This window comes from Oenanthe melanoleuca, chromosome 2, assembly GCF_029582105.1.
Source record: "Oenanthe melanoleuca isolate GR-GAL-2019-014 chromosome 2, OMel1.0, whole genome shotgun sequence".
Lineage (NCBI taxonomy): Eukaryota > Metazoa > Chordata > Aves > Passeriformes > Muscicapidae > Oenanthe > Oenanthe melanoleuca.
In genome coordinates this window covers 122,431,891-122,459,066 of record NC_079335.1, presented here as the reverse complement: position 1 = coordinate 122,459,066, position 27,176 = coordinate 122,431,891, and the positions used below count along the sequence as shown (strand labels likewise).

General features: G+C 34.8%; 1 protein-coding gene across 4 annotated transcripts in view; it reads left to right on the top strand.

The window, feature by feature from the left end:
* PHF14 (PHD finger protein 14) overlaps positions 1-27,176 on the top strand; it is a 157,793-nt gene that overhangs the window by 24,889 nt on the left and 105,728 nt on the right. For all 4 annotated transcript variants that reach the window (XM_056482924.1, XM_056482922.1, XM_056482923.1 and 1 more), the window contains exons 5-13: positions 2,400-2,559; positions 7,870-7,981; positions 10,171-10,308; positions 12,196-12,342; positions 14,855-15,125; positions 15,732-15,838; positions 17,179-17,274; positions 18,849-18,952; positions 20,383-20,514. In XM_056482924.1, the coding sequence (XP_056338899.1) occupies positions 2,400-2,559; positions 7,870-7,981; positions 10,171-10,308; positions 12,196-12,342; positions 14,855-15,125; positions 15,732-15,838; positions 17,179-17,274; positions 18,849-18,952; positions 20,383-20,514 (1,267 nt within the window). The remainder of the gene's footprint in view (positions 1-2,399; positions 2,560-7,869; positions 7,982-10,170; positions 10,309-12,195; positions 12,343-14,854; positions 15,126-15,731; positions 15,839-17,178; positions 17,275-18,848; positions 18,953-20,382; positions 20,515-27,176) is intronic.

The following is a 27,176-nucleotide window of genomic DNA, read 5'->3' as shown; positions in this document are numbered from 1 at the left end:
TGGACCAGATTGTTTTGATGTTTTTATTAGCAATGATTAATAGTAATCTAGTCTGTTTTCTCCAGGTAAAGACCACCCCTTTTGCTGGTTGTAACAGTGTAATGTTGAGCTTTTGCTAAGGAGCAAACGCCTCTTTATCTGTCAGAGATCTTAAACTCTTTAAAGCCGTCACTAAGATTTATATAGAAATTGGGGCAAAAAAAAGGGGTTAAAATATAAACTTCCCCCCCTCCCTTCCTTTGGAAAAGGACATATATTTGTATTGTTATAGAAATAATGTTTAATGGCAACACATGTGAAAAGGATGGAAATAATTGCAGCACGTTTGTGTCATTTTCTGAGGAAGGATAAAATATAATCAGGTATAAATGACTGATAAGTATAATAAAGCAGCTGTTTCAGAATGAAGGTAAGACAGTTTGGGGAAGTCATCATTCTAATTTTAGTAGACTGATGGCACATAGGCTAGAAAAGCAAATCTAATACTTTTGATTGGTGAAGAAGCATCAGTAGTTGAAATATTTGTTGTGTGGATTGAGGACAGTATTACTGCATCTGTAATATTAAAAAAAATAATAAGTACTTTGAAGAAAATGTTAATATGTTTAGAAGTCTGAAGGAATTCCTGAAAGGTTAACAATTCATCAGCTCTATAGTATCAATGGGCAATGTGTTTGTAACTTAGTGTTATTGCTGAAAAGGAGATTTGCTGGCATCTATTCAAAATTATGTTATTAGAATTAAGAAAACTACTTTGTGGAATGTTGCTTAAAGCTGATACCATATTGTAAAGAAGATGGAGTGACCCTATGCATGAGCTATATGATCTTGTATATCCCTAATGAAATTTGTCTGTGAATGCACTTCTCCACATTACTTGTCCTTTCATTCTAGGACACTTTTTATTATGAAAAAAACCCATTCTGCCATCTTATTTAAATTCTTATTGATGAGGCTCGTTCTGTAATGGAAGACTACATTTCTTAAGCAGTTCCTGCAGTGTTGCTTATTTCCTGAATGTAGTTTCAGTGTATTATGCAGACCTCTGTTTCTGTTGCAATCGGAGTTGGAGCACTGTTGCTATTTTATTACAGTCAGTGGGTAATGAAACAAAGTAAAAAATCATGTTGTTATTTAATTGCAGACTTGAGCAGTTTTACTGCTCTGAAAGCACAAATTTTGACTTGATTGCTTCATTTGACAAATAGCTGAATTTAATTTTAATAGTCTTTTCTGTGTTTTAAGTGTTGACAATTAATTTTTTTTCTCTTATTGAATAGCAGCTAAATGTTCAAAATGTGGGATGTGGAAAAAAAACAGTTTTGAGTGATTAGCTTAAGTATTTTCGGTTTTGTTATTTGCAATAGTTCTAATACAACTCATTCTCTTGTGCAAAATTTAAATAACAAATCACTTTAAAGACACTGTTTTCCTAAATTTGTGGTAATTAAGCATGCATAGGTGCCTTATCAAACATAAAGAATACCCTAGTTGTACTGAAGAGGAATGGAGAAACTGAATGATGGAGCCTAGCTGTAATTTAAAACCAGGTACAAATGTGAATGCTTAAATATATATATATATATATATATATATATATATATATATATATATATATATATATATATATAAAAAAATAAATATATATATATATATATATATATATATATATATATATATACACATTTCATCATTCACTGGTGTAGTGAGTCAGAATTGTCAGATTGTGCTCCACAAGCAATACTTTGGTTTTGAAGTTGTACAAGGGTTCTTAAGGTCAGTCATACAACTCAAAAAGTAGGTAAATAGTATTTTTTATTTCATATGTATATTCTTCTGTAGTTGATTTGCATGCTGAATGCAAAGTGGAAAAGTGGAGTGCACATTTGTTGACTGGATTCTACTGACATAAAGAACCTCTAGAAGAAAACCCAAACACTCTCCCCTTCCCTCCAAAAAATGTTCATTTTCAGGAGAAGATCATGTTGCTTGAAATATTATTATTTACTTAAAAAAATGCATTGAGTTTTTTTAATCTTTGGTTGCTTCACATCTTGTTTTCTTACTTTCCTTTCTAATGGATAGTCTGAAAGAACACCAAGTGTGGCTAGAAGAATAAAGTAAAACAGTCTTTTTCTTCATGTTTTTCAATTGTAATCTAATACAATCACGTCAAACAGGTGACTTTTTGGAATAAAACTTGCTTTAAAATGTAAATTTTACACTAAGCATAATTGTTTCAAAAATTTTGTAAACTTTCTTGAGTATCTCACTATTTCTCTGGAATCATTCCCAGGAATCTGTACGAGTGTATGTTTCCTTCTGAAGTCATAACTGGCAAGTTGCTACTTCTACAATTGTCTCTTCTTTTATTGATCTTCCATTTCTCCTGTGTGTAGGTTGCTATGGTGTTGATGGAGAGAGTGACTCTATCATGAGTTCAGCTTCAGAAAATTCCACAGAGCCTTGGTTTTGTGATGCATGCAAGTGTGGTGTCACACCTAGCTGTGAATTATGTCCCAACCAGGATGGCATTTTCAAGGAGACTGATGCAGGCAGGTAAGACTGAATTTGTGATGTTTTCAATTCCATGTCATCTTACCTTTAAAAGGTTGAGTTTTTTCCTATAACTTGTAGAAACTCTGCTCAAGTCTGTTGACTTTAAGTAGGATGTAAGTGGAAGGAAAACTTCATGTTTTTATTTTAGTAGAGCAAAGGACTGGGTCAGTATACCAGGTGATGGGAAAAAGCAGCATAAAAAAAATTATATTGAAGGTGTGCTAAACGTATGAGGATTATATTCTTATTTTTTGAGAATATTCTTTGCTTTAGAATTGAATTCAGGTTAATTTGAGAATAAGCAGATTAATTCTTGTGATGTCTTCAATTCTTATCACCTTTGGAAAACTAGTTAAGATGTATGTATTAGTGATAACTAATTATTTGTACTAAAGGCAAAAGCTGCATTATCAGTAATGTTTGATTTATGCTTGATGTTATGAGGTTTTGCTGCATGGTTTCATGGTTTTGTTTTGTTCTTTTTTTTTTTTTTTAATACGCTTTATGGTTGTATAAATTGCAGTGTGTAGTAACAAGCAAGATTTTCAGGGGCTGAGCTTTTCATAAGCTTTAAAAAAAAAGACAAGTGTGTCAAGGTTTGTAGTGAATAATTTTGAACCTTGAAGGTAGTACTGCTTTTTAAATACTTCTGAGTTCAGATCCTTGTTTCTGGTGTGTAGTAGGTTCAAGAGTGCATGTGCATCTTCCTTATAAAGCTTTTACCTAACTTAGCAAATAGTGCCTTTTCAGTTATTTTCTGTTGTAATAATAATGCTTCTATATGCAAGAAAAATACTTTTAAAGACTTTTAAAATTGTATAATAGGAAATGTGACACTTGATAATCACCTGGCAAGTTTTATTTCAGCCTTTTTGAAAGGTGTGTTCTGCAAACAATTGACGTCCTATATATATCTGACTTCCATATTATCCTAGTAGAAACTATAGTCAACATTTTAATAATTGCTTAAATTTTTTCTTTTAAAATGGTGGTATGCTTGTGGTTAAGCTGGAAATATTTTCTTTATTACATTGGTTGTCTGCAGAAGCACATGTCTGCTTTGGTGACAGTAGACGTTGTCACAATAATTTATTATTGTTACTGTATCTTTATTTGCTATATACTGTCATATTGCTATCCTGGATAAGTTTATTCTCCCAGATGAAGAGATTATGTATTAGGGGAAAAAAAAAAACCCAATTGCTATTTACTAATTCACATTATTAATATATGAAAATTCCCATGCTCTCTTTTTATTATTTATTTATAAATTTGAATTCTCAAGGGTAGAGGGCCACTGTAGGTAGGGGTAGGGTCTTGAGGCAGTGTCCATTATGTTTCCATTGTACTCAGTTAACTGTAATCCAATCCTGTGCTTTTCTTGATGTATTAGCAGGAAGAGACTACTGAGTAACAGAATCCTTTAGCTCACCATTGCTTTTCATCCCCTTCCCACCTTTTAAAAATAAATTCATATGCATCAGTGCTGAAAATTGCACAATCCAAACCTAGTCAGTTTCTCTTCATAATCAGATTGGAATAATTTCTCTCTTTTTACATGAAAGGTGAATCGTTAGAATAATGAGGTATTTAATTTCTCAGCAGAAGCCTTTTCACATTAATCACTCAGTTTCACAAGTATAAATGTGAATTTATGAAATTTTGCTTCTCAAAATGCTATTATCCAAAAATATAAATTCTGTCCTTGTTTCAGTAGGGAGTTTTTCTTCCTTCCTAATCAACATCTGTCATCATTGCTCCAAGCTAAATGGATGATAAAGTAACAAGGAAGATTATTCTTCTTTGATTACCCAATTTGTCTTAATTACAAGCTTCTAAAACATGTGCAGCTAAATAAATGAGCAGGAAAATATTTAGAACTGGTATTAAAAGCAGCTGAAGCTGCTTCAGCTGTGAACTTGACTGACTTGTGTATGTTTTTTAATAAATATTCAGGTCTGAGTTCACATATAGGTGGTTAAAGAAATGAGGCACTTGTGTGCCAATCACACAGAAATGGCAGTTTAAATCTGTAGTACTGCAATACTTGGGTGACATGTACTAAAACATTTTGAGAAGGTCAGTGTGAAGCAAGCACTGCCAGCTGTTGGGTTTATCATAGATAAACTCCTACAGAGTGCAGCAGCATTAAATACACCAGTGGAGCATGAAAAAACTGTGCAAATTAAATTGAGAAAGCAGCTGCTTGTAGAAGATGTGTATCTTTATATTGAACTTCAGAGAGTGTGTTTAGTAGGCTGAATTAAAACTTGCTATCAAAAATCTCCAATCAGAGCCTTGGGATTTTTGTTAAGAATAGTAATTGTGGAGATATGTAGCTTCTGTTTATAAAGATTTGTACTGTATTACATACCTTAAATTAAAGGAAGAGTGTAGAAAAGAAGCCCTACAGAAATCAGATGTTTTTTATTTACAAACAAGAGGTCTATTTATCTCAAGGTTACAGGTCTCATTCTGTGTGTCATATTTTGCTTATAATTTTTTTAATTTCCTTTTGACAACAAGTACAGTGTGCTCATGTCAATGAGGTATTTACATTACTAAATCATAATGTTTACCAAAATATACATTTAAACACGTACATATGCTTTTCCTAATAGAGGAACATTTAATAAAAGCATGGTAGTGATTTAGGCCAAGCTATTGCCACTCCTGGATACACTGTGCAAGGGCAAAAATAGTACCTGGTGCTCCACTGCTCCCCTGCAGGGATTTGTTGTGCCTCCACTGGTTTTGTGGGGAAGATCTACAGAAGATGTACTTTTCATATACTAAGAAGAATCTTATTTTTGTATGTAACATTGTATTGAGTTAAAGAGTTGTGCTGGCATGGTGGAGTGTTTATGCTGTAATAAAACCACTGATGAGGTTTACTCCCTTTCTAAGCAGCAAGAAGTTTGGCAGAACACTGGAGTGTCTCATCTTGTTCTCTGGCAGCCAGCAAGCTGTCTGTATTTGTACTACATTGTTTAAAGACAAAGTTGTAACTCATCTTTAAATTTTCTTTGTGTCTTCCTATAGTTACAGTGCAGTGACCAAATAATTTTGTGGATGTGAAGAACACTAGTAAAATTTGTGGAGGCAGAACAATACAGTTCTTGCATATAAATGTATATGTGGGATATACATTATTTTAAGTTAAGATATCATTGTTTTAAGTTAATATGTTTTAAAGGGAATTTACTATTTAGCATTCCAAACCTGAGTGATTTAACCATAGGATAAATACTCGTTTTTAAGTACACAAGTGAAAAGAGTCATGTCAGATATTACCCAATGGATCAGTTAATGTTGTGGCTTGTTAGATTTACTGGGAAATTTCTTAGGGAGTGAAGCAATTTAATGGCTTTTAAGTAGTTTCTCACTGTTACTGGGATTTTTCTGTTGTCCAGTTAATATCTTGGACTGTTTGGGTGAAAATGGTAAGTAAATAGTCTGTCCACTACTTTTGTGCATTGAAAGATCATTGTTTTCTTTTGTAAAGATTGAAATACAGATGTATTTTTGAGCTTGCTACTGAGCCCTTCATATTTTGCATTTTTGGAATTTCTTTTGGGATATATGATTCATAAATAATGTGAAACTTAACTCTGAGTGTGATAAATTCCAGTGTTGTAGGTCTAAAGACAATTGATGAGAAGTGTGCTGCTTTGGGAAACCAGGGCTGCATGGAGCTCCTGAATAGTATAACCACAAACTTCAGTATTTCTCTCATCCGTTAGCAGCTAGTTAATAACAGTAGCATGTTACTGCTCTGGTTTAACTGAATTTTTTAAAATTGATGTACAAAGGAAAGAGGAGGGAGAAGAGAGAGGCTAAACAGTGGTAGAAGATTGGAAAAAAAAGAGCACAGCAGCATGGGTGTGAATTTAAGGTGGTAACAGGTCTGTACTGAATCCTTGGTAAAAGAGACAAGGGGGAAATGTTTCTCACATCATCATGAGTCTTCTTGAATACAGGGAGTAGATTCTATTATTTGATTAGAATGGAAGAGAGTTTAGTCTTCACTAGTGATACATTTACTGTTAAACAGTAATGACTGGGAAGATTATAAAGTGCTGAATTAACACACTTGCTGAGGCTCAAACAGAATATTTCAGCTCAGTTATGTCTGAAGTCTGTAGTTGGATTGTATATCATGTGGGACTTTATAGGTTTGAAGTGTTAGCTACAATCTCTGCAATTGAAAGGCCATTTTCTTGAATATCTTAAGACAACAAAAAATAGCAGTCTTGACCCTTTGTATATCAGAGTTTTCTTCCACCTGGTAGCTTAGCAAGGAGTAGCAAATACTTCCTGAATTTTGATAAAATAGTAAGATTATTTGCAGTAGTTTGTCTCAGTTATTTTGAGTCGTGCATGCTGTGCAGAACAGATTTTGAGTTTGTTGCTAACTGATGGTTTGTTACAGTGAGAGCTGGATCTTTTAGAAAGTGTTCGTTATGAGGACAATTGAAGAAGAAGAGGAAAATTTCTCTTCTGCTGCAAGGCTGTTTTTGGATAGCTGAGAGCTTCAGGAGGTTAGGAGGATGCCTGTCAAGAGCAGTCTTGAGGCTGAAACCTTTGGTTTGATTACTGTACACTAAGGTCCAGATTAATTTTCTGCCCCTCAGGGATGAAGATTTAGACCTCTTAAGCTCCACATTTTTTTTATGGTAGTGAAGAAGGGAACAACTAAGTAACAGTCTGTTTATCTGAGTTTCACATAGGCCTTTCTGTTATACTTCCCAGATGTGTTTTTTCCTGAATGCAAGTCCTCTCTGTTGCTTAAAGCTAGTTAGTTTTGGTGATACTAACAGGTGTAACTAGCAGTGCAAAGTCTGGTTGATGCTTTGTTGTAAGTGCTTCATAGCTACATGCTCGGAGCTCAGTATTGCTGTGACTACCTGCATAATTTTGTTCCTTCCTTTCCTACCCCCTCCCACATCATGAAAATATGTAAGCCTTAGCTTTATAAATAATATCAAATCTTTGTACACCTTTCATATTCCTTGAAAAGTGTGTGGGACCCTTGTGAGAGCCATCAGAACAGAAAGGTGGTGGTAGCCCAGCCCTTGATCCAGACAGGCAGAGCAGTCCCAGTGGCTTTGAAAGGCCTTACTCTATGGCTCAGTGTCTGAGCTCCTGAATTCCAAGCAGGCACTCCATCCCTGCTTTTAATGTCCTTTCCTTCAAGTGTTTCAGCTAGCATCAGCAACATTTACAGGGGACTTTGAAGCCTGAAAATGGTGAGTATAATATGGGATCAAAATACTGATAACAGTAACCTCATTTTGTCCACTGTTCTAGGTGGGTCCACATTGTTTGTGCCCTCTATGTCCCAGGAGTGGCATTTGGAGATATTGACAAGCTGCGGCCAGTAACACTAACAGAAATGAATTATTCCAAGTACGGTGCAAAGGTAAGTGTAGAAGAGATGCAGTAGCAACAAGTAGCTATATTTTATGTTTTTACATATAGTAGAATAAAATGCATCTTCCCAACTTTATTTCTTTTTACAGCAATTTTGTAGTGAGGTTCAGGATGAAAAATTAGATAGTTTGTTAATGGTTGTTACACCTACACCTACCTGCTTTTCCCTCCATCTTTCTATCTGTTCCCTTACCACTGTTATCCATAATTTCTGTCACTGTTTTTGCCCAATTTCCCTGTTTTTTTACAGAGGTGCTAATTTCTTTTGAAGTCAGTGGCAGATTGACAAAATGTGAATGGAAAGCAAGGAAGATTTAAAAGATGAGAAATGGGAGGTTAAGTTGGTTAAGAAAGGGAGTGGTATATGTGCATTCAGTAAGAATTACTTTGGAGTTTGTATATAAGCTGTTATGCATACAACAGGCTGTTCCAAAGTGATGTTTGCAAGAAACCCACAGCAGCATAGGACCCTCAGCTTAAACTGATAAATGGTTCTAAAGTTAAAATTGTTTTACATGTAAATGTTTTCAATCCAGAACAAAAGTAATCTTGAACAAATCATACAGAAAACCATTACAGTGGGCAGAGGACAGCACTCATTAATGTGCTGAATACTTGTTTGTATATCTAATGGAGACTTTGGAGAAGCATGTCTATCAGGCTAATGGGAGGGAAGATGGTTGGTTCTAAGTCTGCAGCTCTGAAACTTCTTTTCTGACAAGTCACTTTTGTTTTCTTGAATGTCAATTCGTTAAATTGAATTCTAAATGAAAATATGTAGTGCAGTTTTAAAAATGCTTGTGATATATAAAACAGATATAAAACACTTTGGATTGCCCATGTGCAACATACCTGTATCAGGAGCCTGGGCCTGCTGAGGCATTTAGCCTTGTTGGAAATGTTTGTGTAAAAAAAGGTTGGGGCAAGCACAGCAGATCCTGTGAGCTGTTGTTGAAGTGAATCCTGCTATTTTTTTTTTTTTTTTTTTTTTTTCCTCTTAATAGCATGTATGATGTATAGGATCAGAGTAAAAAAATTGGGCATCTTTTCTTGCTCTCAGTAAGGTGAAAGTGAACTGTACAGGTGAAGAAGACTCATTACTATTGCAAAGCTCTAAATGCTGTTTGCTGTATTAAGTGTGGAAGTTACAGCTTATTTTGCTACAGTCCCCCCTGCAAAACCAGCTTAATATAATAGATTTTTCCATTTAGTTCCTTTCTGTTAGGTGTTGCAGCTACACAGCTAAAGGGTGCTCTTCCAGTGTGACATATGGGATGTTTCCAGATTCTTCAGTCACTTCCTTACCATTCTGTTCTGTTTAACATTCTGCATGGAGATATTTTCTCTAGGTGATAGACAGCTTTGCTCTCTGTTTGTCAAGTAGGAGTCTAGGAAATGCATGCCTGTATCATTTTAGATCATCTTTATGCACTGGGTAACACCTCTGCTTAGGCAGTGCATGTTCCCATTTCCTGCTTATGTGCTCATTGCTCTAGACTGCTGGCACAGGGATTTGGCTTGAAATTGTTGTGAAACAGACTGAGGAATTGATCTGACTGAAAAATAAGTTAATTGTTTTGGGGTTGTCAGTTTATTGTTTTGCAAGTGACTGTGCTTAGAATGCACATAATCTGAAGTCATAGCTTCTTAAGTGAATCACAACCTTCCTTACTGATATTTATGTTTTTTGAGTATTTGTTTCTGCACTGTCACATGTTTACTCCTCAGTCAGTGCTTATTAAAGGACATGTACATAATTATCTATGGTTTTTGGTCCTTGAGAGCACTGCTGTTTTATTGAACTTGTTGAACATTGGCTGAGGAGTGGTTGTATTTTTTTTACTATGCTTATACAAGTAATTGTGCTTGAATTGCTTGGATGGTATTTAGTTGTTTTGCTGGAGGGGAATGCAATACATGCAGGTTCATGTAAAAATTCGTCCAACATGCTGTTTAGATTATTTCAGTATTTTTACCATTGCTGAAAATGGCTTTAATAGTGGGAGTTGAGAAAGCAGGAAGCTTTAAGTAGTGTCAGCCATTGGGAGCATACTTGGTTTCTGTACCACACAGGAGTTAACCTACCAGTTTGGTTTTGTATATGGGACATAAATTATCAAATATTAGGCAAAATGCAACTGAAATATTTACTGTGGTATTCCATTCTTCTTTATAAAGGAGTGCAGCTTTTGTGAAGATCCTCGTTTTGCCAGAACTGGTGTATGCATTAGTTGTGATGCTGGGATGTGCAGAGCTTATTTCCATGTGACCTGTGCTCAGAAGGAAGGCCTCCTCTCAGAAGCAGCAGCAGAGGAGGTAGGTATGGAAAGGATAGACTAAAAGACCTCTATAGAAATGGAGATGACCTGAAATGGTAGCTTTTTTGTTGCCAGGCCCTGAACAAAGTTTTTTTAAGTAGGTAACAAGTCCTAGGCTGGGTGAAAGAACTGTACAGGGAGAGCCCTTCACCACATTGTCCAACTCTGAGCATCTTTTGAAACTGACTGGGAAAAAGAATAGAGAAAATTAGCACAGAAGTTGCTGTCAGTTAATACAGACAGGAATTCTGAGTCTATTTCCTGAACTTCACATAGGGTGACATATTTACCTAGCTGTTTGTGTAGTACAGTAATCTCAGTTTCATACCAAACAGGAGACTTCAGATATTAAAGGCATTTCTGATGCCACTTTTTCGTGTGTGTTTTCCAGTATTTACTTCAAATTGTAGTACATAGATATGACTTTCCTTGTGGTAACATTAATCTTTGGAATCAGAATGAAAAGCAGGTATTTATAACTTCCTGATAAGTTCTTGATATCTTTTCTTAACAGTATTTTCCCTGTAATATGATCTAAAGCAATTCAAATTTGAAGTTCCTACTTTCCAGTTCATTTTTATGGTATAAGTACTTCTAGGTTGTCCAATTTCATCCTGATACGTATCATTTTGATTAAGCCTGTCATGCTCATAGCTTCATAACTTAGCTTTTTGCCTTAGGAAGTACCACAGGTAACACAAAAACAAACATTACTTTCACTGTTGATCTTTACACTTTTGTTTATGGATACAGTGAACCGCTAAGAGATTCATGAAGTAATCACTAAATACTTTCTTCCATTGGACCAATAAATAGGAAGATCCCACCTTGCTATCATTGTTGTCATAAATAAGTTATTTGTAAGGTTGAGTCTTTAAATACCCTGTGTGAATTCCCTCTGGACATACGTATCTGCTTGCCTTTCCACTTTAAAATTTTGTTACATGTTTTCTGCAGTCAAATTTTTAATCAAGGTCTCACGCAATCTTGTTTTAGGGCACAGCTAATTTTTGAAGTAAGCTTGTTGCATACTGTGAAAATCTAAATTAAAATAAAATGTGCTAGTAAGGAAAGTCAGAGAAAATTTTATTAGTCTTTGATTTGTAAGTTAAATAAAGGGAAATTTGATTGTCAGGTAATTTATTAATATTTGTATTACTTTATGAAGGAAGCTTGCTTTAAGTTTTTCTTAGTCTGTACATTTATGATGTTGTTGTGCCCTTTTGAAAGTACAAAGGCAATGAAATGTGGTTCTCAAACCATGTCTCCTCGTGGCTCAGATATTTGTAGTCTGCTTGCAAGGTTTGTGGGTGTTAAAAATGGTTATAAACCTAGCCATGATAGTGTGCAGATATGATAGAATGAAAAATGGGAAAAAAAAAATCTGAGAGGTGATAAATCGTGTGAGGGTATAGCCACCAAAATGGTTGGAAAAACAATAGAGAAACAAAATATATTGCCTTTGATAGTATTCAGAATTATTAAGCACTTTTAGGATTTAATTAAAAGGCACAGTGAGCCAACAGGAAATTAATACATATTATATATCAAAGGGATTTGTACTTAGGAATTTATTTTGCTGGGTTTTTTTTCCTGAGAATGCAAATATAGTACAGAGATTGACTAGCAGAGAGTTAAATTGTTAATGCATCTAAAAAACACTTAGGATCATGCAATGAAAACAATGGAAAAAAAACCTTACATTGCAAATTACATCAACATGACCAAATTGATTTAGAAACATGCTTTTTAGTTGTTTTTAAAGACATGCCCATTCAAACATGTGAACTGATTGCCAGAATGTTTTTGCTGTTCAGAGCCCTTTGACCTTACTTTATGTCTCACTCTATTTTCATTCCTTCCCCTCTGTTTTTTTCTGAAACAGGATATAGCTGACCCTTTTTTTGCTTATTGTAAACAGCATGCGGACAGGTTAGACAGAAAATGGAAGCGGAAGAACTACTTGGCTTTACAATCTTACTGTAAAATGTCCTTGCAGGAAAGAGAAAAGCAGCTTTCACCAGAAGCTCAGGTATTGTACTTGTGACACCAATGCCTCTGTATTAATCATCCATGTTAAACAAGACAGAAATTAAGAGAAGGTAAAAATGTTATGATAGTAAAAAATTAAATGTGGATTATATTGATAGCGCGTGGTCATTTAGCAGCACGCTGAACTGTTTGTAGGATTTAATCTCTAAGAACAATTCTCTATTATATAGTTATATCTCATGTATATTATATATTTATTTCAATAAATGTAAAATATCTGTGCTTGTCTGAATTGAAAAATATTACTTTGGTTTTGAGGTAAAAAATTGGTAATTTTTCATTGTAATTAATAGATTTTGTTTAACATTTTCTTTAAGATTCTGAAGGAAAAAAGCCAGAAAATATTAGGCATAATGCTATTTCTATGTAAATTTCCAATTTTGTAGTCTGAGTGGAATCTGTGTTCTAGGTGTTTTCTTAGTAAAGATTTCCTAGGAAAAAAACTAATGTATGCAAAGAAGTGAGTCTATGCTACTGCGTGGGAGTTGTCTGAAAGCCTTAGGCAAGTCTTCATCCCTGTCTAGTGACAGATCCATTTAAAACTGTTTGTTACTGCAGAAGCTCAACTGATAAATGTCCTGTTGATACAAAGGTTTCAATCCCTCTGAGGGAATCTGCATACTTTCATGTTTCACTGTGTGTCTTTTATTTTTTTTTCCTGATTCTGAGGAATTTCTAGCACAGTTTGCTTCATTGCTTAGACAGAACTGCATTCCATGGAAAAATCACACCTGTGCAAAAAAGCAGCTTGTTACCTAAATGAACCCTGCCTAATTTATTTTCAGAAAGCAGCAGATGCTGTAAATAATGGAAATTATTTATGGGAGAGGACTATCTGCTTTTTTTCTGAAGTGAGAGTTATATTGTAATGATAAGAAAGTATTGTTTCATATTATCAAACTTTTTATTTAAAAAAACCCTTGACTTTCCAGTTCTTAAGAGATCTTTGAAAAGGAGAAAATGAATGTAAAATGACCTATGCTGTTGATAATGAGCATGAGCAAACTTATACCGCAGAGCAAGTTTGAATAAAATATTTTTTTGGGTATTGAGCTTCATGTAGCTTAATTTAAAACTGGTTTCATAATTCTTTCTGAATATACTCAGCTTTCAGTTATGTGCTGGTTGTGCAGTATCTGTTTGGATCCAGAAGGGGTTATTAGCTCTGTTTTCAGACATGTATTATGCAGTGCTGATAATGCTGATAAGTTCCAAGCATTTTCTGTTGTCTCCCCTCTTTTCCCCAAACCAAGACCCTGAATTTTTTTATTCTACATTACTTAGATTAAATTTTTGGAAACGGAAGGAATGACTGCTGAAAACTGCAAATGGAGTTACTTTACATAGTGTCATAGGCACCTTGATACCAATATGATAACTTGCATGTGTTTTGTACAGCCACATGTTTTCACTATTTCTGGCTTTGATATGTCTAGCAGTGGCTGTAGGTGGACCTGTTGCCTGCTGCTGTGGGTCTAAGAAAAAAGCCATCAAGGTCAGAGCTGACCTGTAAGCTGCATTTGCTTTGTTTCTTGGTCATTAATGTTCAAGACGTAGTAAGATAATGTGTTAAACTGTCTGCAGTACTACTTCCAGTGATTCTGTTTGAAATCAGAGATGTTTCTTAACCATAGTGTGTGTGTATGCACACCTTTTGCTTTTGTCTCAGGAGTATCTTACACCATATGGTGGGGCAGTCGTATTAGTTTAGTTCCTTCTTTGTGCAGGCAAGTAAACAGCTTCTAACTGATAGTCAGCTGGAGTTTTGCCTCTGAAGCTTTGTATGTTGATGTCAGTTTCTGCCAAAATTGCCACTTCATAGAGTTCCCTCAAGACAGTGCTTTCCAGCTGTCAGTAACAGCTAGATCTTCTGGGGTAGATCTCCCAGATGGTCACAAATATACAGATGTCATCAACAATATATACTGTGAGCTTCTCTTGTCTGCTTCACTTCTGTTTGGGTTGTGTTCTTGACAAATTATAATCAGCAAGTTTAACATTTATAAAGAGAAATGGCATTGAGAAAGAAGTTTCTACAAAAGTATGTCAAATATGGTAAAAAAGCTCTTCATCAACTTTTGTTGCTCACATAAATGCCAATTTAATGTCTATCTAAGTGTAAGTGTGGTAGGTCAACTAAAGCTTCTACCAGTAGTGAGTTCTTGCAGTCCCATCAAATTATCATTATTAGAAGAGGTTGTCTCAAAGCCAGCAGTCATCTGTTGCTTTCATCAATGGGGAAACCTCATCAAGAAATGTATGGATAGCTCCAAAACCTAGTGAAAGGATAATGTCGTTTGTGTGTGCCCTTTGAAGTAAAATGGAATGTCTGTGTCGATGTCTGTTTCTTGTGAGTTTCGGAGTGAAAGCGGCATTGATTGTATTGCGCAGCTTTTAAAATGAAAATAAACCGCGGATGTGTTCCAGGTCATAACTCAAAACGAATTCTGAATCGTTCTTGATGTTTTTAATTTCGGGGCTCTTCGTTGCAGGCTCGAATCAACGCCAGGCTCCAGCAGTATCGTGCCAAGGCGGAGCTGGCGCGCACCACCCGGCCCCAGGCCTGGGTTCCCAGGGAGAAGCTGCCGCGGCCGCTGACGAGCAGCGCCTCGGCCATACGGAAACTCATGCGCAAAGCCGAGCTGATGGGCATCAGCACAGACATCTTCCCCGTGGACACTTCAGATACCAGCTCCAGTGTTGATGGAAGAAGAAAACATAAACAGCCAGCTCTCACTGCTGACTTTGTGAATTATTACCTTGGTAAGGGTGAAAGTGGCTTATTTTGCTCAAATGAAAAGGTTACTGCTTTGCTGCGTTGTGCTGTGCTATTTCATCGGCTTTTTTATTTTTTGGTTGTATTTAATCGTTTATAGTAGATAAATGTGGACTATGGCTTAATTTAATATCAGATATGTTATTGCTTGAAGTCTCTGTTTACACGGTTTTGTTTTTTTTTAAATACTTCAGAAAAGAAGTATTAAAAAACTTCAGTAAAGAATAAAATCATTCAAATATAAACTGGAGACTAAACTGTCTTTAAGAAGGGAGTAGGTAACTTCTGCTACAATATCTTTTCCTTAAATTCTCCTCTATTTCTATGTGGAATAGCATGACTTTTGACTATTTGCTAGATCCTGATCAAAGTTCATCATTTGAGCAACTTCAGTATTTATGCAGCAAAATATAAATGTTATAACTGTTCGTTCTACTCAGTCTTTGTATTGAGCCTATAGGCTGTAGTTTTGTGTCTTTGTATTGTTGCAGTTTTTTGCTTTAGATTGTTTCACTTTTTTTTTTTTTTTTACTGCATAAAACTTGAGAATGTGTATTCAAGAACAGGAAATAATGCAGTTTTCTTTTAAATAGAGAGAAATATGCGCATGATTCAAATCCAGGAGAATATGGCTGAACAGAAGAATATCAAGGATAAGTTGGAAAATGAGCAAGAAAAGCTTCATGTGGAGTATAATAAGGTAAAGAAAAAGGGTGATAAACTCTTGTGCCATTTTAGTATTGTTGCTATTAACTTGGATAGAATTTTTTTCCGTGGAGAAAAAATTCGGATGAAAATGAGAGATGCAAACTGTTGATATTTTAAAAGTAATATTTAAAAACATATTTCTTTTTAAAAAATATCCAGTAATCTGTCTTCTCCCATACAAGTAATATCAATTTTGAAAATGTGATATGTTGACTGGACACAAGTCAGTCTGTTTAACTGACCCTACTGAGAGCTCCAATAACAAATTGCACATGGACCTGTTTGAACCTGCATGATTCCCTGCTTGGTACTTGGTAACTGGCAATCTACCATACTCAAGAGTGTTATTTATTTATGTTAACTACAACTCCAGTTGGGCTTGGGTTTAATGACTTGACTAACTTTTCAGACAGAAATAATCAGCATTCACATCTCCACAATGCCCTCTGCATACTTTTTACGCTATAATAAATTTGATGCCCATAAATTATGGCTTTGCTCCCCCAAAATGCTGCAAATTTAATTTTTTATTAATTCAGCATCTTTTTTAATCATCTTAAAAAATAACTGTTTGTATTTTTATGAAATATTTATTTTAATATTAATATTATTTTGAGACATAGATATACTGTACCCTTTGTGACTGGTGACATGCTGCAATTCTTGCTGAATTCAACAGCCTATTAAGTGATAGTTAATGATGACAAAAAATGGTGTTACCATTAATTCCTAAATTGTTTTGTGATCTTTTAAGTGGGAACATATGGAAAATGTATCAACAGATCCTTGTGAACTGCCCAAAGATGATAAAGGGAAAGGAAATTGTGCCTGGGACAGTTAACCAAATTAATAGTTACCTTCCAGAATACAAAACCTAATAGTTACTTCCAGAAGAAAAAAAAAACCTTTATTTTGCTTTCAGCCTTTACTTCTAAATTTTCTCTTTCTGTGAGAGTGGGGCAAAAGGGAGTTTTAATTCATTTATATGTTCGCTTGTTATAGTCTTGCTGCCTAAGTAGTTTGGACAGTGCATATAAGATGTTGCTATAGTTTAGTTTTGCTTTCCATTTGACTTTATGAAACCTTATTTCCATGCTGAAATACTTCAGGTCTTTACAAAACAAATGTCTCCTTTGGGTCTTTGTTTTATTTTTGTTGAATTACTGAATGGTTGTTCTGATCTCAACTATATTGGCATGAGTTTCATTGTTTTTCTAATCCCACAATAAATTAATGCACTCTTGGTAAGTAAGAGGTTGAGTAAATTTTGTTTAATAACTCTGAATGGGTTTTCATTCCTGTTGCCTATTTTTTTTCCCTGTAACTTTTCAGCTGTGTGAGTCCTTGGAAGAGTTACAAAATATGAATGGAAAACTGCGAAATGAAGGGCAAGGCATTTGGGCTCTGCTGGGTAGAATCATTGGACAGGTTGGTTGGTTCCTTGTCTCTCTTTACAGAAAAAAACAGCAGAACAGGTTTTCCAAGAATAGGCCTTTTGTGTCTATGGCTGAATAAATTTATTTGATTTGATCAGACCCAGGCTTTACTCAGGGGATAATGTTTCCTGATTGAAGTACGTAAACTTCTGCAAGCCACCTACTGGGAACGTGTAGCTTAATTTTGTTGTTGCAATAGTGTGCTTGTTTGCAAAATTCTTTCATTTGGTATAAGTGATTGACCTGTCATTTGTGATTCAGTTTAGCATGAAACATGAGTTAATCCTATTCTTTTTGTCTCCAGTTGTCTTCAGTAACTGTAGGCTTCAGATGATAAGTTAACTCTTTATGGCTTTTATAAGATAAAAAACCTTTTAAATGCGATATGTATGTAATGGTGTGTAACTAGACAGAGGAGAATATCTTGATGAAATGAATATGAATATCTAGGACAACAGATTTGGGTTGCTTCCTGTTGCCAGCAATTATCTTTGTTCCCATTTATACATGAAAAGAGAGAAGTAAAGATTTATACATGAAAAGAGAGAAGTAAAGATTTATACATGAAAAGAGAGAAGTAAAGATTTTTGCAGTATTTTAATATATATTTTATATCAGAGTATTAAATGTCAGTGAACATTTTGAATGTGAGAGGGAGATTGCAATGATTTCCAGTTATGATTTAAGATTGAAGAAACTGTTCTCTGTGGAAATGCAGACATACAATTATTTGCAATATTGGCATGCCCTTTGTTACTGCTGTGTTTGTGCTACTGTTCCAAAAACGAACCTTACACTTTCTTTATGCAGTAATAGTTCCTAAGATATGCAACCTTTTACTAGTTCCATTTGTCTGCCTACCTCTCCTACTTGCAAAGAAGAATTCTTGCATAATATGTCTTTTAAACCAAGATTATTTTTCCTTCCTTTGAGTAAGTATTCGCAAACATATTTCCTGATGCAAATGTTACTCAATTTAAAAAAAAAAAAAAAAGAAAGAAGAGCTGAGTAGAACTCATTTACACAGCTTGCATGACATTTTTTCCAGTTGGCTGAACAGATGCAGACCCATGGGGCTGCTGAGAAATGACTTTGATAGATGGTTGCTGTCTGAGAAGGAGCATACTGCAGATAGTAGAAACCCAACGAGAGTCTCGTCTGCTTTGTGAAGGGTTTGGTCCAATAAGATAATTTTTCTAATTAACCTGTCGTGCACCAGGGTAGCTGTGATGCTGGGGAAAATAAACTGCCTCAGTATTCTGTCACTTTCATGAATCTGCCTCTGCTTGTTTCAGCTTCCTAGAGAAATGCATTCTTGTCCATCCCTACATTGGAAGCTAAAAGTAAAATTCTAAAAGCTAGTCTTTGTGTGTGTTTCTTACTGAAATGAAAAAAGTACTGTAAGATTACTTTATATTACAGAATCATACTGGGATAAATGTGTAAAATAGTTAGCTAAGCAATTTCCCCATCATTATGTGTCTTGTTCTTCATGCATTGAGATTAGAGGAATATTCTTTAAAAGTGTCAAGACTCATGTGTACTGCATTTCTTCAAATCCAATAGAAATTGAACATACCAGCAATTTTACGGGCTCCTAAGGAAAGGAAGCCAAGTAAAAAGGAAGGAGGAGCACAAAAGGCATCTACACTTCCGGCAGTACTTTATAGGCAAGTAATTAAATTTTGACAGATTAGATACAGTATATAGTAATTGATATATTCAGAAAAGTGTCCTGAAAATATTGTTTGCTTTGTTTTTAATTTAAAAAATGCTTTAAAGTTGTCTATACGTTTTCCTTGTTTTTGAAGGCTAAGTTGAATTGTGGTCAGTTCTTCAACCTACCACACATGAATGAAGTTTGGGTGTTTTTGCTAGTTTGGCAGCAGTGCTTTAAGGATAAAACTAACTCCTTGCATCTGAAGTAGAAGGGTCCTTTTTTTTTTTGATGTGAGAGCTAACTGGTCACTTTGTTCTTTGAATGCAGTCATCTTGAGTGGATGATTTGAGAACAGTGATGATGCTGTTTGATGATGCTGTTCAGTCACAATTCCTGCAACAAAACACTTCTCATATATGAACTCTCACTTTTTGCTCATGCTAAATTTCCCTACTTCTATTTTTATTAATTCCCAAGGTTATGAAATGTATTCACTTACTCTGTCATAGTTCCACCTTTTCCCCTCTTCTGTGAAGCTACTGACTGGCTTTTTATTAAGCCTAATAATGGGACACAAACTAGGATCCCAGACTGTGCAAAATACATGCATGTCATTTGGGATCTTTTCTCACACAGCTGAGGAGTGACGTGATCTATTGCTTACCTATAGAGCAGCAGCCAGGCATCCAGCCACAGCAAGTAGTGTCTTGCCTAGCTAGAAGGCTAAGGGAAGAGGATGATTTAGAAAAGCAAAAGTTAATTTTAGTGCTGCAAGAGGTAGAAATCTTGAAAACATAGCAGTGGGCTGAGGATTTGGCAGTTTCAATGTACACAAATAATTGGAGTCATGCTTCACCAATTCTATTTCATTCAAATGCACTCAGTTCCTTCCATGTTATAGTGCAATCAGTGAAAACCTATCTTTTCAAAATAACTTAAAATTTCAATTCCATTAAAATAATAATAAAATGAAGTATAATTTCTAAGGAGTTACATTGCCCAGCATAGCAGCAGCATAGACCTATTTCAAGGTGGTTACCTGCATAAGTGTGCGATTGATTATTAAGATTGGTACTAGCAGCATAATTTTCTCTTTAAGCATTTGTTGTATTTTTTTCCATTTACCACTGGTATATTTTGTTGAAGTATTGAGTGATTACTAACGTGTTGGAAGTCCTCAAAAATTTAATTGAAAGCCATTTTTTGCTTACTCTTACTAGAATCCTTTCACGCTTTTGCTGTACATAGGTAGAAGCTCCTTAAAAAAAACTCCTCCAAAATTACTCCGTAATTATTCCAAAAAGAAATTATGCACTTAAATGATACATTCAAATTAAAGTTGCCACATGTTTGTATTGAAGCTGGGGAATGTGCTGGGGTGTATTATTTATTCTTTATGAGTTTGTAATTATAATGCTTTTCTGCTACCTACATGAAAAGTTGTGGAATTTGCAAGAAGAACCATGATCAACACCTACTGCTACTGTGTGACACTTGTAAACTCCATTATCATCTTGGTTGCCTGGACCCACCTCTTACAAGGATGCCAAGGAAGACCAAGAACAGTTACTGGTAAGAGAACAGTTAATGTTGTCCTGTGCTGTCTCTGTCCTTAAAGGATGTAAATGTGAGCAGACTTGCAAATTCTGAGTGGATTAGACATTGCTTTAATGCAGTTTGAGCAGTATTTTTTATTTGCAGGTTATTAGCAGTGATGTTTCAAGGGTAAAAAAAAAGAAGTTGTAAAGATTTTCTCATTATTAGCCACTGTGTAAAAATAGCTTATAGCTGTAATTTTCTTGAGTTTTCAATTCATCTGTGGTTGTTATTGCCACAATATAATAGTGGAAGGAAATTATAGGCTAATACTTTTGGGAAATGAAAGACCTGGTTTTCTGTTCATGTTAGGACTCAGATAAGCAACTCTCTGTTTGGATCTTCAGGCAAATGCTTGTAATACTTTTAAATAAACTTGCAAGTAGTAGCTCTCTTTATTGCAATATGGGAGGGAAGTGTTTGGTTTACTGCTGTCTTATGACTCAAATATGCAATAGCAGAAGTATGTATGTAACTGTACTTATTGCAGTTACATTTCCATGAATTAAAGTTCTTTCATGCTTGCAGGACAGAACAAAAGCTAAATTGTACAGTGGAGAAATTATAAGGTGGCAGAGATTTTGATTTCCAAACTGTCATAAAATTAGCTTGCTCTACTCTGTAGTGTTACCAGTCTGCATATTTAAACTGCTCTGAAATGTGTTAGAACAAACTCAGAAACAGTTTGTAGCTGGCAGGAAGTTAGAGCACAGCATCTTGAGGAGTCATTCATCACCTTGTCCGAATGTTAAGGTACCAAATCATAATTGTATAAGAATTGCTTCTGAAAAGTCAGTAAAACAATTTTAACAGAAAAATGTTAACTTCTGTTTTTTTTCATATATCTCCAAATTTTTTATTAAAGAACTTGCATAAAACATTTACTTCAGCCATCTTCTTGGTTAGTTTTGAAGATCGTGTGCAGAACAAGGTGGCCAGTACATGAAATGGGAGGCCTCTTTTTTTAATATCTTAATGTGACAAAACCTATATTTACCTCAGTAAATTTGCTTAGTAAATTTAATAGTGATTTCATTTAAAAGATGAAAATCTCAAAAATATTTCCACCATCACTAATACTTTCCTAATTTTCCTTTAATTATTTAATGTAGTGTGTTGTTAGATTTTTGATCTCTTTGGTCAAATTTGCCAAGTAGTTATTTTACTTGTAACCTTTTTTTTTTTTTTTTTTTTTTTTTTTTTAATTTTTAGATAGCTTCTTCATTTTCACAGGAAATTTGATTTTTGTTCTGCTTTTTAACAAAGTTGAAAAGGATCACTAAAAGCTATCAATAAAAAAGATATAAGACTAATTCTCAGTAGGTGTTAAAGGCAGGATAGGTCAGGTTATGTAGTAAAGCTCTTTTATTCAAAGCTATAACTTAGCTTTGTTGTGAATTTCATGCTTCAGTTATATCTCAGATCACAAACTTGGCTTTTACTTCTAATTAGCTCAGGCATATTCTGGAGTGTGAGATGATAGCAGACAAATTGAGCTGCATTGATTACATTCTTTTCATCATTGAACATTCCTTTATATATTCTTTTCAGGATCAGTGGAGAGCATATAGAACAGACCCGTAATCCCAGTTAGAGTTCAGCAGGTTTTTCCTCCCCTGCTGTTTTTAATACAATTTTTATCTTTTGATTAAGATAGGAAAAAAAGTGCATTTTTTTTTTTCAGAAGGGGGCCATGTACTTTTCAGATATTTGTATAGGATGTAATAGGAGCATAGCAGAACAATAAAAGAAAATTGATATACTGGGAAATTCCTTGAAACACTAGGCAGGTTGAAAGACATTATTTAAGTAGAGTGGTTAAAAACACTGACTTTAGTTCTTTTAGAAAATAGTAATCAATAAACAATTGCAATAATTGTTTCTTGGGGTTTTTTTTCTGTTTCATTATCACTTCTAATAATGTACTCAGAATAACTAACTTGAGCCCTTGCAAAAGTGTTTATTATTACTGTCACATACTTTACCAATATATGTTATTTAAACAATAATGTGTGTATTTCATAAACTTCATCTTTTATATTGTGTTTGAGGATGTCAGGTGATTTAGGTTATGTGTGTGATGCTACATAGACTAATTTGTAGTTACATTTTTTGTCTGTTTCATGCTCAGCATTTAATAGTTTAAATTAATGTTTGCCAAAAAGGTTTTTTAAATTGTTAAATTAAATCCAGTATTATATGTTAATAGTAAGAGAAAAAATTAAATCTATTATGTATTTAAAAGCTAATTTGTTGAAGAATGCACAAATTAAATTTCGTTATCTCAATGTTTGTAAAATTTATAATAGTTTAACAGTTTTAGTCTTAGTGAAATCATAGTAAGAATTTAGACCTGGTGGGCACCAGTGTTTCACAGCTTAGAAGTTTAACTGGTTTAAAACACTTAATACTAAGAATTTTCCTTGTTTGGAGGCCTGACAGTTTTCCAAGGTAACAGTTATAGCATCTTACATCATACATCAGTTTGTACCATAATAAGTTCAAAGCCTGTCCTCATTTCAGATGGATTTGAGATGAAGAGCATAGGAACTATTTTATGTAATAACACATTAAAGTGTTAACTTATGCCTGTCTTGGTGCTGTGCTTTCAAAGTAGAATCATAGAATATCCTGAGTTTGAAGATTTGATTCTAACTTTAGATCAGAAGTTTTAACCATACAATGAAATCCTGTGATTTACTTTTGTTTAAAAATTTGCAATTTTCAGTTTCTTAGAAATCTTGTTGATTAAACAATTGAATATTATTTTGAATAATGTGGTATCATAATACTAAGTATTATCATTCTGGCTGACAATTGTGTGCTTTTATGCTCCTGGCCATTCTGGGTGTATTTTCCTGGTAGAGAATGATCTTGACTGGTACTAAGGCAATGCACAAGTATTGGCAGACAATATTATGAATCAAAATGCAATTGTAAAATGTTGACATTTTCAATAAGAAAATACTTGGCAGCTACCAGGAAGGATTAGCTTCTTCTATTGGAATGAGATTGCTGAAAAACTGATAACTTCTGGTAGCATATGAAATACTGAGGACTGAGATGGACAAAACAAGGACTAATGATTTATGTTAGGCTTGATTGGTTTTAATTTTGCTCTAGAAGGCCAAGTTGTTTTAGTGGTGACTGCTGTGGGGAGTATTGGCCACAGGACAGAATGAGCTGTAGAGTTCCTGACCAGAAGTTCCATGAGCACTAGTGTGATATTTGGACATTCATTCACATTCCTGACCTCATTCATTCAGTAGTGATCTAGCACCTCTTCAAATGTTTTTTTTCATCTTGAATTACTGGATAATGATATAAAATTATTAATTACATAAGCATGAGTGGAATGTGGCATACACATTTTTTCTGTATTTGTCACTTGTCCTAATTTAAGGATGTTTGGGTTGCTGCAAATGGTAAATTATTTTTTTTTTAACTCAGTAATTTTACACTCTGTAAGGTGCTCTTTGAAGGTTTTTGACAGCTGTATTAGGTTCATATATACTGTCTTTTATCTCCAGAATAAAAACAGCCCGGTTTTTTCCCACCTCCAGTACATCATTTACATGTGTAATTTATAGACCATAGGTGTCATCTTGAAGCTGTGGTCCATGTTTCTAAAGTGGCTTAATTCTTAATTCTGTGAGGCCTGTGTCTTCGTTATGGAAACAAGCCCCTCTTGTTTTCCTTTTTAAACACAGAGGACAGAATTATTTTCTAGAAGCACTGTAGTGGTGTTTGCTAAGCAATTTGAATACACTCTTTCCCAACTCACTGCTTCTGAGTTGATAAGATGTTTGTGAGATGGGAAGTTGTCTCTGATTCTTGTACCAAGTTAGATTGAAAACAACAAAATCACACAATTTCTTTTTTTCTTCTGTAGGTTGTTTAGTGCTGAATCAAAGACTTTCTGTATGATTAAGAGATCTCAAGTCGGTACTGAGATTTCTTGATGGAACAAAAACTTCCAGTAATTTTAGCAGTAGGCACATTTTAGAAGTGCCTGCTGCTGATTTTCGCTGTGGGTTTAGACTAAAAGCAAAACAAACCCTGTGTACTGAAAGTTGAATCTTTGGCACCATTTCTCCTGTTACTTTGTTTATGCTGTGTAGCAATGCTGGCTAATTTAGAGGTGGTCAAAGATGGTTGCAGTGGTTTTAAAGGTGACCTGCTGTGGCAGGTTGAAATTAAGTGAGCATGACCATGGCATAGCTGAAAAGAACTCATATGGCTGTTTTCTATGACTGTATTGGGATTCAACAGCAGAATGGGAAGAGTACTTTAAATTCAAGAACCGTGTTGAAATAAACTATAAGAGCTGAAAAGAGATTGTTTCCAAGTCACAGGAGTGTTTGTCTGTAATAGCTTCTCTATGGGAGCCAACAGCCAAAGTGCTTTGTAGTTGAAGTTTGTCTGTTTTGTAATAGGGACAATGAGACATGGTTGAATATGATAATAGAACCTATTCTGGTAAATCAAGAGGTTTCTTGTAAGTTCATGTTTATAACTCCTTTCTCCTTTTACCTTTGATGTATTTGTGATGTTTTGATGCGTGATTCACACAACACCCTCACCCCTATCATAGTATGATTTTGCTTTTCTTTTCTAGATCTAGGTTTTTTGTAACTTTGATTGCTTTCACACTTGCACAACCTGTTTCAGAGCAAACTTCTTCATAAAAACAGAATTTAAGGAACTACCTCATCTTTTGGCTGATGTTTCATGTCTTCCTCAGTAACATAAAAGTTAAAACGCTTCACATATATTTAAATAAGATAATAGTGAAACTTCAGGACTTCAGTAATCTGTCTGGGTATTTTTCCGTAGAACTGTCTGAACACAGGTAGCAGAAAAATTGTGTCTTTCCCTTGTAATAACAGAGAGATGAAGAACAGGAATTATTTAAATCATACATGCAGGGTAGTAGATCAAAGAAACTGGATTCCCAACTCCAAATATTGTTATAAAACCCTATGACTACTTGTTCCTCTTATAAAAGTGTCATTTTTAGTGCAGCTCTTAAATTATGGAAGCTTTTTCTATAATTTAAACATAGCATATATTTTTACCATCATAATGGGGAAAATAAATGCTTTGTAAGAGCTGCTCGTAGAATTTTTGAACATTTTCATTGATATTGTTTACATCTGCATAAGCAGATCATAGTAATTACTTTCAATTGTGCTTTCCAGTACATAAATTAATGACATGACTGATGCTGCTGTGTTATGGAGGGCTGTGCTCTCTGATGCTTACTAAATAGAAATTCACCTTAAAGCTTTGGATTGGACAGCTTTCAGAACAATGCATCTTATAAAAATAAAGAACTCAAAGTAACTTATAGCTAAGCAGACATGCAAGATTTTGAGGGAATATTGTTACTTAAAGCTTCTCTCTCCTTCATCATTGGGGTGCCTTTCTCCATAAAATCTTAAAATAATTGTTTGGTCTGGGTGCCTTTATTAACTTAAGTATATGTGAATATATATTTGTGTATATTCACACAAATTTATGTAAACATGGAACTGTTAAAAGTAGCATTGTGAAAGCTATTGTATGCAATAGCTTGTAGTTTTCTATATTCCAGTGTCTTAAGGGCTAGAGGTCTTAATGAGTGCTGTTTGTGTGGCAAACTGAGGCTTCTAAAGAGGAGTGTGCTCATTTTATCAAGCATAGGGAACACTCCAAGTAAGCTACTCCCTTTTCCCCCACCTCATCTGATAATGGAGGAACAATAGGGAGAGATTTACTAAAATTACAGTAACCACAGCAGTATTAATAGCAAAAGGTATACAAGAGAGAGATAGTGTTGTACTCACAAAAGGATATTCACCTCTGGGAGCAAACAAAAATGTTTCCCAAAAATAGTGCTGCTGGACTTTAAGCTGAGGTGGGCTAAAAACTCCATCCCCCTTTTCTCTGTAACTAGGACAAGGAGGAAGAGTGCAGAGCTATACTCTTGTATGCTGGCCCAAAACTGCTTGAAAAATATATAAACCGAGTACCTTGTGCTTTGGCTATTCATCAAAACTCATCACTTACATGAGAGAGGGGAGAAAGTGTTACCTTCCCTGCAATCTACCCTGTTCTTCTGCTTTTCTAGACCAGCAGATATTCCAAGTACTTTAATGTGTTGTATTTACCCTGTCTTAAGTGCTTTTGAGATAAGAGGTGATGAATCTTTGTAACATTATAATGTTGCCACAATTATCTAAAATTTACATATGGAAGTGTTAAAGGAAAAAGGTCTTGAGTTAGTCAGGGTTACACTGATCTGTTTCCCAGTCTATGACTAGATTCCTTCTATTCTGATTTTGCCACCAGTTTGTGTAGCAAACCATGATGACTCCTGGTGCCTTTTGGTATAGCTAGGAGAGATCTGAGATTATACTGCTTGGATTACTTTGAAAGAATCAGAAAACATGGAAAGTTAATGGACTTGATATTGTGTTAGCCCTCACTGAAGTTCATAGGAGAAGAATTATTCCTTTTGAATGCGTAAATTGGAGCAAATAGGCTCAAACACAACATGTGTTTCTGACTTTGTACTTTTTGTCTTCCAGGATGGATATGCTTTCTTGTTGTAAATGTGTAACTTCAAATAATTAAATAAGTGGGGTTTTTGTTTT